The sequence below is a fragment of the Chiloscyllium plagiosum genome, unplaced genomic scaffold (genome assembly GCF_037043375.1).
Source record: "Chiloscyllium plagiosum isolate Xiang-an unplaced genomic scaffold, Cpla_swu_hap1 HiC_scaffold_13, whole genome shotgun sequence".
Taxonomy (NCBI): Eukaryota; Metazoa; Chordata; class Chondrichthyes; order Orectolobiformes; family Hemiscylliidae; genus Chiloscyllium; species Chiloscyllium plagiosum.
Window position 1 is genome coordinate 77,439,850 of NW_028270151.1, and position 11,339 is coordinate 77,451,188.

The 11,339-nt window shown below is 44.3% G+C and overlaps 1 protein-coding gene across 1 annotated transcript in view; it reads left to right on the forward strand.

The window, feature by feature from the left end:
- LOC122556276 (protein mab-21-like 4) overlaps positions 1-9,154 on the forward strand; it is a 29,231-nt gene extending 20,077 nt beyond the window's left edge. The window contains exons 4-5 of the mRNA XM_043702903.2: positions 1,871-2,236; positions 7,798-9,154. Coding sequence (XP_043558838.1) covers positions 1,871-2,236; positions 7,798-7,899 — 468 coding nt within the window. The 3' untranslated portion in view covers positions 7,900-9,154. The remainder of the gene's footprint in view (positions 1-1,870; positions 2,237-7,797) is intronic.
- The last annotated feature ends 2,185 nt before the right edge of the window (positions 9,155-11,339 follow it).

Here is an 11,339-nt window from a genome sequence, read left to right on the forward strand (position 1 = left end):
TACACAGATCCCCGAGATCTGGAATGAAATGTCACTGCATTTACTCAGAATGATACCCCAAGAATCTTCAGGGTTCTGTCAATTTGAATTACTTTACAGCCACTGTGTGCACAGTCTGCTAATACTATGGAGGCATGATCAGGAATGGCTAACTAACAAGGACAGGAATGTAACAGAATTGATGGATCGGCCTTGTTTCACATTGTAAATTGAGCAATACAGAAGCTACTCTACGTTCACAGAAAGACTGATCCCCAGTGGGAAAAAGCCAGAACATAATGAGCAGACTTTTACATTTACTTGCGGACAGGTTGTGGGGGAGTGTGGTGGTGAGCACCATGGGGTGTGGTGCCATGTCCCCATGGGTGTTTTATCTATGGCAAAGATGGCTTGCCATTATCCAAATGTAATTATCCAGTGAAACCTTGCAGCACCGTGACTGGGCTGGATGAGTGTGCCCTCTGTTGGTCACACTGCTCCCATTGGAGGGTCCACTCTTCTCCTCACACAAGGTATATCCCCTCCCATGTTTATTCTCACCCTGCCTGTCCCAGAACCCACATTTCAGATGTCCTTGTCAGGGCCTGTCAGCTCCCAGTCCATAGGTCTTGGGGACAACATGCAGTGCCAGGAGTGACGACCACCCCTGGTGGTAGAATCATAGAATCCCTACAGTGTGGAAACAGGCCCCTCAGCCCAACGAGTGCACACTGACTCTCCAAATAGTAACCCACCCAGACCCATTCCCCCAACCTATTACCCCACATTTACCTCTGACTAATGCACCTAATCTACACATCTCTGAACACTACGGGTAATTTAGCATGGCCAATTCACCTAACCTGCACATCTTTGGATTGTGAGAGGAACCCATGCAGACATTGGGAGAATTTGCAAGCTCCACACAGACTTTTGCACGAGGCTGGAATCGAACCCAGGTCCCGAGTGTTTTGAGACAGTAGTGCTAACTCTGAGCCACCGTGCCGCCCCACACGGGGAGAATGAGGTGGTGCTGCTGAGACAACAGTGTCGCTACCATTCTATTGGCTTGCAGATCATGGAAGCAGGCTTTCCTCTCCAGTTGAAGGGAGAGTTTCCCCTCAAGCCAAATCAAGGCTTGACGATTATAAATGGTCACAGTGTGAGGCTGCCAAACAAGGCAGGCATATCCTATTACTGTATCAGGGAAAGGGGGTGTCCGATCTGCCCATTGGTCCTGTTGGCTGTCATGTATCACAAATGATAGGGTCAGAGGACAAGCACATCCATTGTTGGAAAAGCCCAGCAAGGTGAATTACATACTGAAAATCCACTACATAAACGTCAGGACCATCAATGGGGGGGGAGCTACTGAACTCACTTTCCATATCTAACTTCCAACCATCTGAACAAGAGAGAGTGGGAGATAGAGACAGAAACAGATGGATAGACAGACGGACAGACAGATAAACTGATGGATGGCTAGATAGGCAGATGAATAGACAGACACAAACACTATTAAGGGAAGGATACCTGGGATAATCTTATCTCCAAGATTGTTTCTACACTGTACCTCACCATGACCTGAAAGTATATTGCCATTCTTTCATTGTCACTGGGGTCAAACACCTGGAACCCCCTCTCTAAAAGTACCCACACCGTGTGGACAGCTGTGATTTAAGACAGCAGCTCGCCACCACTTTCTCAAGGGCAGTTAAGTATTAGACAATCCTTATAGCCATAAATGAATAGAGAGGGGGAAAATGTACCACCCGAGCTTGTGTATTATTTGCAAAAATCTATTAAATATCAATTTTGGCATAGTCCTTACATTAGACTTATTCTAAATTTTCTAATTTTCAATAATTTCTCTTTTGCTAAATTTTATCAGATGGTATTACTGTGGGCCATGAAGTTTTTCCCAGCTCCGGAAGACTGGATCGACCTGGAATCATCGGTTTATCGGGTGGTAGTGGTGCTGCTCCGGTGTCTTGCCCTCCAGAATCTGCCCAACTACTTCATGCACGAGATCAACCTGTTCCAGGAAGATTTTCAGGCCCAGTTTGACTTCCAAGCCATTTACGAGAAGGTGGAACAATTTGCTGACACTCCTGAGAAATTCCTGCAGATACACCTGACCCACCTCCTGCCTGCCCCCCGCCAGCACATTGACAGCTACCTGAAGATGCTTCTGCAAATCCAGGACAATGAGGGCCTCTACTGGAACACAGCCTACTTTGACATCATCTTGAACAAGGTAAACCTGTGGGCCTTGTTGTGGAGGGGATCGCGCAGTGAGTAAGGTAGACTGATGAACAAATCAACGCCTCTATTTAATCAAAAGTCCCAGGTCAGAGACATTATGGGCGTTTAATAGAGGACACTCTTATCACTTGCTGCCAGGGGAGCACAACAGAGCTCTCCCAACACTCTCTCAAACACAGGCTTTGTCGCCAGTTTGATACCCAATTTCTTCCATGGTCTCTTGAAAAAAACAGGAAATGCTATGTTCGCTGCAGCAATTGTATTTGGCACCTCACTTTCCATATAAACATTTCTTGGGATTGCACTTCAGAGATGGGGAAAGCCATCCACAGCCCTCAGGATTATGTTAATGATGTGTCCGGTATGGTCAGAACCTGTTGTTTGTCAGTGGAATGTCACTTTCTTTCTTAAACTGATGGTAACATGATTAAATCACTCCCAATTTACAAACCTAGCCCCATTTCCCAGCACTTGGCCCATATCCCTCCAAACCCTTCCTATTCACATACCCATCCAGATACCTTTTAAGTGCTATAATTGTAACAGTCTCCACCACTTCCTCTGGCAACTCATTCCAAAAAAACACCACCCTTTGTGGAAAAAGGTTACCCCTTAGGTCCCTTTTAAATATCCCCCATCTCATCTTAAACCTATGCCCTCTAGTTTTGGACCCCTGATGAAGGGCGTTTTGGGTAAACGCCCCTCCTGCTCCTGGGGTGCCACCTGACCTGCTGTGCTTTTCCAGCATCACACTCTCGACTGGGAAAAAGACCTTGTCTATTTATCCTATCCATGCCCCTCATGATTTTATAAACTTCTATAAGGTCACCCGTCAGCCTCCAACGCTCCAGGGAAAATAGCCCCAGCCTATTCAGCCTCTCCCACTTAGTAAAATGCAAGCTGATTAAAGAGACAGGTCATGTTGAACAAACCTAGTTGGATTTCTGAGAAATTGCTGAAAATAGGTAGATCAACATCTACGGACATCACATGGACTTTCAGACTTCCTTTCACCTGGAAGATTGCCATCGAAAATTAAAGCTTATAGACTCTAGGTAAATTATTAACCCATCAATCCATAGGAGATGATGTAGGAATTATTGGTATGTGTACAACTTGGAAAGTGACTAGTATTGTCCAACAAATGTGGGGCCTCAGCTTTTCATAATATTGATTAATATGTTAGTTAACACAGTGTAGAATTATATATTAAACTTGTCAATGATGCAACGGTTGGTGATCTAGTAAGTCACATAGATGGGAGCACAATCCATCAGTATCTCTTGTAATTGTAAGTGAATGGATATAGCTGTGGCAAATGAATTTTAACAAGCAAGTGTGCAGTTAGCCTTTTTGGATCAAAACTGACTAAATCTAATACTGAACTAAGGAACAGTGGATGTTCCAAGTGCACATCACAGAGTAAAAAATGTAAAAGTCAGGTTTTGAATAAGATCAAAAAGCTGACCAGAATATTAGCTGTAGAGGGCTGGGATACAAGGGGAGCTTGCTATGACAGCAATACAAAGCCCTAGATAAACTCCATCTGCAGTAGAATGAATAGACCTGGGCTTGGAAGGAAGACCCAAGAATCAGATTATGAGGAAGAATTACCATAAACTAAACTTGTATTCTCTGGAATATTGAAGGTTAAAAAGGTTTTGATTGAAGTATTAAGGAATGTGAAGGAAATTTTAGGGTAGATAGAGGGCAACATTTTTCTGCTGTGATGGTCACGTGTGACAAGAATCATAACCTTAAAATCAAAGCCAGGCCATTCTGTAGACAAATTAGGAGACAAATTGATAGATGCTTGTTTAAATTAGTTGCGGGAGGGGCGGGGGGGGGGGGGTTACCCAGTGTTGTAACAGTTTGGAGGCTTGTCCGGGATTTGAACCCAGGACTTGCACCTCAGTCAAACTCATAAGCAATTAATTACCAGATCTCATATTTATATAATCATTCAAAGCCAATTAACTCTTAGTTAATATATGTACCACCTAGTCATTCATTCCTTGAAGTCTCAGGCATTCCTTCAAGGCTATATTAAATGAAAACACTCCATCTGTCAGATTTTATGACAACTCATTAAACTTGTCTATATCTTTCAGCAAAACCCTCCAGTTTTATTTACAACATATGTTCCTACCTATCTTTTTAATCAAGCAATGCTCCATGCCCTTGCTCCACTTAGAATAATAGAACCCCTACAGTGTGAAAGCAGCCGTTCAGCTATCCACACCGGCCTTCCAAAGCGCATCTCTATCATATCCCTGTAACTCTGCATTTCCCATGGCTAATCCTCCTCACCAGTACATCCCAGAATTCTACAGGACAATTTGGCCAATCCACTTAACCTGCACATCTTTGGACAGTGGGTGGAAACCGGAACACCGAGAGGTAATCCATGTAGACAGGGAGAGAATGTGCAAACTCCACACAGACATCTGAGGATGGAATCAAACCCAGGTCCCAGGTGCTGTGAGGCAACAGTGCTAACCACTCAGCCACTATGCCATCCATCTAAATCAAAATCATGATGAAAATTGTGAAAGGGTTGACGCCTCAGAAGAGACTCCACAAAGACTCTACTTGTCACATCCTGCCAATCAGACTAAGACCATTTATGCATTCTGTTTTCTGCTAACCAGCCACTCCTCTATCCATGTCAATACACTAGCCCCTATCCCATGAGATTTAATTTCTGCAATAACCTATGTGAAACCTTATCGATTTCTAAGCCTTGGGAGTCCTACGAAATCACCAGCTTCCAGACCCATAAGAGAACAAATGAATTAATTAATGTTTATTGACTCCCACAAACTCAGGTCGAATAAAAACAGAGAGAGCTAGCTGAAGGTTATGAATCTGGCAGCACCTCTGGTTGATGTTTCGCATCTAATTACTTTGGAACTGAAGAGGGGTGCAAAAGTCAGGGTTTTATGCTATTAGAAAGGGTGAAGGGGCAAATGGAACAGCAGAGTGGGCTAGGAAAAGGTGAAGGAAGATTTCCTCAAGAGGTTATAGAGAGACAAGGCTTTGATCCAGCATAGATACTAATTACAGAATCAAAATGAGCTATGACTGAAGGCAAACTCTGACAACCATTAGCAACATTCTGGGGAGGTGGTGGTGGAATGGTGGATGAAGTAATATTAAAGCAGTAGACTGATACATTATCAACATCCACAAGATTACCTAAAGTGCTTGATAACCAAAGTACTTTTTGTACTGTGATTACTGTTAAAATGTAGAAAACACAGCAGCTAAGTTGTGCACAGAAATTCCCATTAACAGGAATTACAAATGGTCAACCAGTCTGGCTTAGTGATGTTGATTGAGGGATAAATATTGGCTGGAACACCAGGGAGAACCACCTTGCTCATTTCAGAATAGTGCCTTGAGATTGTGTCATGCGTTGATCACCATCAGAACCTTTATTGTTCTTCCACCTTTGCAGCAACAGCCTGCTTCATCACATCTGCTGTGGAAACCTTCATTTATTCCTTTGCCATCTCTGGAGTAATAATTTCTATTAAACTTGCATTTGCCCATGGTCTTGCACTTGCCTTTTGCTAATGCCCTGCAGCAGGACTATTTGCTCAGATTTTGTCCACATCCCCCCCTCCCTTCATCTCACCACCTTTAACCACCGAGGCCCTCTCTTTAGACACACCTTTAACGTCAATGATTTGATTAGCTTTTAATCAAGCATTGCTCCTAAAATCTTCCATTTCCTTTAGTTTTTTTTGAGTGCTAGGGTAAATATAGATTGTTGCTGAAAATGTGTTGCTGGAAAAGCTCAGCAGGTCAGGCAGCATCCAAGGAACAGGAGAATCGACGTTTCGGGCATAAGCCCTTCTTCAGGATTCCTCGAAACGTCGATTCTCATGTTCCTTGGATGCTGCCTGACCTGCTGCGCTTTTCCAGCAACACATTTTCAGCTCTGATCTCGAGCATCTGCAGCCCTCACTTTCTCCTTAAATATAGATTGTTGCCAAGAATATAAAATCTATACATTAAGTATTAGTGTCAAAAGAAGATTGAGTATATTCAACAACTCACAGTGTCGCAGCTACACTGGCACCACTCCCCACCTTTTTCTCCGCTACATCGATGATTGTATTGGCGCTACCTCGTACTCCCACGAGAAGTTGAACAGTTCATCCACTTTACTAACACCTTCCACTCTGACCTCAAATTTACCTGGACAGTCTCAGACTCCTTCCTCCCCTTCCTAGACCTCTCCATTTCTATCTCAGGCGACCGACTCAACACAGACATTTACTACAAACCGACCGACTTCCACAGCTACCTAGACTACACCTCCTCCGACCCTGCCCCCTGTAAAAACGCCATCCCATATTCCCAATTTCTTCGCCTCTGCCGTATCTGCTCCCAGGAAGACCAATTCCAATACCGTACAACCCAGATGGCCTCCTTCTTCAAAGACCGCAATTTCCCCTCCGACGTGGTCGACGATGCTCTCCACCGCATCTCTTCCACTTCCCGTCCCTCCAATCGCCACCTTGACAGAACCCCACTGATCCTCACCTTCCACCCCACCAACCTCCAGATACATCGTATCATCCTCTGTCATTTCCGCCACCTCCAAACAGACCCCACTACCAAGGATATATTTCCCTCCCCTCCCCTATCAGCATTCCGGAGAGACCACTCCCTCCGCGACTCCCTCGTCAGGTCCACACCCCCCACCAACCCAACCTCCACTCCCGGCACCTTCCCCTGCAACCGCAAGAAGTGCAAAACTTGCGCCCACACCTCCCCCCTCACTCCTCTCCAAGGCCCCAATGGATCCTTCCATATCCGTCGCAAATTCACCTGCACCTCCACACACATAATTTACTGTATCCGCTGCACCCGATGTGGTCTCCTCTACATTGGGAGACAGGCCGCCTACTTGCTGAACGTTTCAGGGAACACTTCTGAGACACCCGCACCAACCAACCCAACCATCCCGTGGCAGAACACTTTAACTCCCCCTCCCACTCCGCCAAGGACATGCAGGTCCTTGGCCTCCTTCATCGCCAGACCCTGACTGCATGATGCCTGGAGGAAGAGCGCCTCATCTTCCGCCTAGGAACCCTCCAACCACACGGGATGAATGTAGATTTCTCCAGCTTCCTCATTTCCCCTCCCACCACCTTATCTCAGTCCCAACCCCCAGATTCAGCACCGCCCTCTTGACCTGCAATCTTCTTCCTGAACTCTCCGCCCCCACCCCCTCTCTGGCCTATCACCCTCACCCTCACCTCCTTCCACCTATCGTATTCCCAACGCCCTTCCCCCAAATCCCCTCCCCTCTACCTTTTATCTCAGCCCGCTTGGCACACCAGCCTCATTCCTGAAGAAGGGCTTATGCCCGAAACGTCGATTCTCCTGCTCCTCGGATGCTGCCTATTCTGCTGTGTTTTTCCAGCACCACATTTTTCAACTAAACTTAACAGCCGTAAATATCAGTTGCATGTGACAATCTGGATGAACTGTAAATGTATTGACAATTGAATATTCATTTTCCTGCACTGTCTCTAGTTTCAGGTTTATCACGTCCCAGATGCTGATAGAATTGGAGCCATGCAACTTGCCTGGGCCAAGACTACCAAACTAGTGACTGATGAAGGATGCTCATCATAAACCAGAATGAAAGGCAACACATACCTACACCACCTGCAGATTAGACCAAAGACTCTTCTCCACATCAACTGTAGACTCGATCACAATATCACATTCACACTAGCTATGGACTGGATCACCACTTTGTGTTCACACCAATTACAGACTGGATCACAATGTCATGTCCACCTCAACTGCAGTCTGGATCACAATCCTGTGTCCACATTAATGTAGATTGGACCACAACTTCATGTTCACTTCAATTGTAGAACTGCATCATAACCCTGTGTCCACATCAAGTGCAGACTGGATCACAACCTCATGTCCACACTACCTATAGGTTGGATCTCTAAAAAACGGTCTTTCAATTCCAAGGAAAAGAGTAAAGAGACCGGGGATACAACGAGACAACACAAATTAACCAGCTAATTCTAGACAAACTTCCTGTTGATGAAAATTGTTCTTTTATTTTATACTTCCGTGGTTTGCAATTGTGAAATGTTTTGTAGCAACAATCTATGTCGCTGCATTCAACTAACTTGACAAAAGATTTCCAAGTACTCATTACAAGTCTTTTATCTGAGCAAGTCCATTGTCTCATCCTAGTGCCAGTGTCAACAGGCTCATGGCTCTCTGGGAAGCAACAGGCTCTGTGGTTTAATATGACTACCACAGAGGGGTATGACTGGGTTGTGTGCTGTTGAAGAGTCTGACGGCAGACTAGGGAAATGGTTCTTCATATGACGTTTGATTATAGAGTTTGGCTAAGTGAAGCTTCAGTTAGAGGAAGGGGGAGCGGGGTTTGTATTGATCAAATACCCCATCTGATTATTATTATGAACCGTGATTTTGGGAATGGAGGCTGCAGAGGGAAGGAGAGTATGGGTGGGGACAGGAGTGGGCACAGCAGTTTCAGCTTTGGAAGGAACAGCAGCAAAGTGGTGAGTGGGAGGAGCACTGACAAACCAGTTAAAGGAGTCAGCAAAATGTGAAGACTTTACTGATGGGAAATATTGAAGAATTATCTCTGCTATTGGGTGATGCTGTATAAAGTAATGATACTGAAAGGGTCCATGGTGAAAACTCCAATAAGCTCCACCCAATCTGATGCTGGCAAGGGACTCAGTTGGGCAAAGGCAGAATATCTTAGGATCTCAAAAAGGATAGACCTGTTATCCTCAGTCTCTTCATAGTCTTAGGTACACAATTTATCTTATAGATGTAACTTGTGTCTGATTGCTATCATGCAATAAACTGCACCATGTTTAAGACAAGATCCTTTTCTCATCAAGTGCCTAGTGGTTTTCCCTACCACTTTAGACTAAGTTAATCCTGTACACCCAGTCAGCAAATGAGAACGGTAGCAGCAATCTACCCAATGTATGTTGGTATTGCACACTCATACACCAGGCGAGTACAGAATTAAAGAAGAGAAACCAAGCATTACCACTGGGAAAATCACAGAGGCATATTTCTTGAACACGGGACTATTAATCATCTGTGGTTTTGAAATAGAAAAGGGATAAGCATTTGAAAAGGAAGAATCTAAAAGGATCTCACAGACCTGATCCAAGTTCCCTCCCCTCTCGAAAGTCTTTGAACACATTGTCACTTTTCAAAATAAAAACCGAAAGAACTGTGGTAAATCAGAAACAAAAACAAATTGTTGGAAAAAGCTCGGTAGGTCTTGTAGCATCTGTGAAGAGAAGTCAGAGTTAATGTTTTGGGTCTGGTGACCCTTCCTCAGAACTCAGATAGGGTCACCAGACCTGAAACGTTAACTCCAATTTCTCTTCACAGATGCTGACAGACCTGCTAAGCTTTTCCAACAATTTCAGTTTTTGTCACTTTTCAAATTCCTTTCCATTTTTCCAACAACTACATTGCTGAATCCCCCAGTCAAGTTTCCAATCCTGCCACTGTCCTGAAATAGCTCTTATTAACAATACAGATGATATCCTCTGGGAATGTGGCCATGCAAAACTATCCCTCCTTTATCCCAGAATGTCTACAGTGTTTGACATGGTTCACCATTGTCCTCCATCATCTCAATTCCATGGTAGAGCTAGATGGGACCATACTCACCTGGTTCAACTCTAATGTATTCGGTCTCAGCTGGAGAATCAGTTGAAATGACTTCCCTCTGCCCTCTCACAGTTTTATCTTTGTTAACCCTAAGTGGCCATCCTTGGGTTTGCGTACCTGCCTGTTTCTCACCTACATACTGCCCCTCATCTGAAAACACAACATTCACATATATACTCATGATGCCCAGGTCTACCTCACCACCTACCTCTCATCATTCTCTCCACTGTCACTAACTTGAATTAGACTGCTTGTCCACCATCTTATACTGCATCAGCAGAAACGTCCTCCAGCTGAACATTGGGAAAATGAAAGCTGATTCGGCCGCAGTTTGCCAGCAAGAAGAATGGGGTAACAGATGGAGTCATGTTTGGCATCAAGACGAGTTTCCAACTGCATAACAGTGCAACCATCATCAAAAAGGCCTACTTGCACCTCCATTACATTACTGTACCCCACTCTAACCTTCGTGAACCTAGTGCTGAAATGCTCATCAGTCTGAGAATCCCTCTTCTTTGTTATCTTTAGTTTTGACAAGACCAATATCATGGTGGTTGGCATGATGGTGAAGCTTCCATGCTTCATAATCCTGAGCTTACCTAAAACCCAGTTGGCCATATCAAACTTGTGTTACTTCACATACATACATCACCCCTGTGTTCACCAACCAATATTGATCTATGGATGACAACTCAATTTTAAAATTCTATTCATCACAATCAGTTCCTTCCACAACTTCACTCCTTTATAACCTCCTACAGTTCTTGCCTCTGGGGTCCTCTATGCCTACCTTAACTAATTTCTTGACAGTAGCGACACATTCTGCTTCTTAGGCCTTCAACTCTGGAATTCACTCCTTAAATCTTGCTGTGTCTCTTCCCTCCTTTAAGGCCCTCCTTAAATGTAGTGATTTGACAACTGTTCAAATACTTAAACATCAGTCTTCAGTTTGTGTTCTGCCATTCAGCTCCAGACTTCATTACACTCTTACATGGAGAAAAGAGTTGAACTGCTATCATGAGGGGAAAACTATTCTGACACTAAGGCAGCAGTTGATCAAATAAGTCATAGCAAAATTAAGGCCAATGGGAATTAAGGGGAATTTATGCACTAAGAAGGCACAAAACAAGATGGTTGTGTTTTTTGGAGGTTAATTATCTCAGGCAAGGAGCATTGTTGCAAGAGTTCTTCAGGGCAATCATCTCACCCCCAACCAGTTTCAGCTGCTTCATCAATGACCTTCCCTCATGAAATAACTCTGCAGAGGCCGTTATCCCATCATCAAGAAACACTTTATTTATTAATGCACAGTACACTGGCTGTGACCAACCAGCTCAGAGTCAATCCTCAACTGAGGAGATTCTTACCTCCTGGTT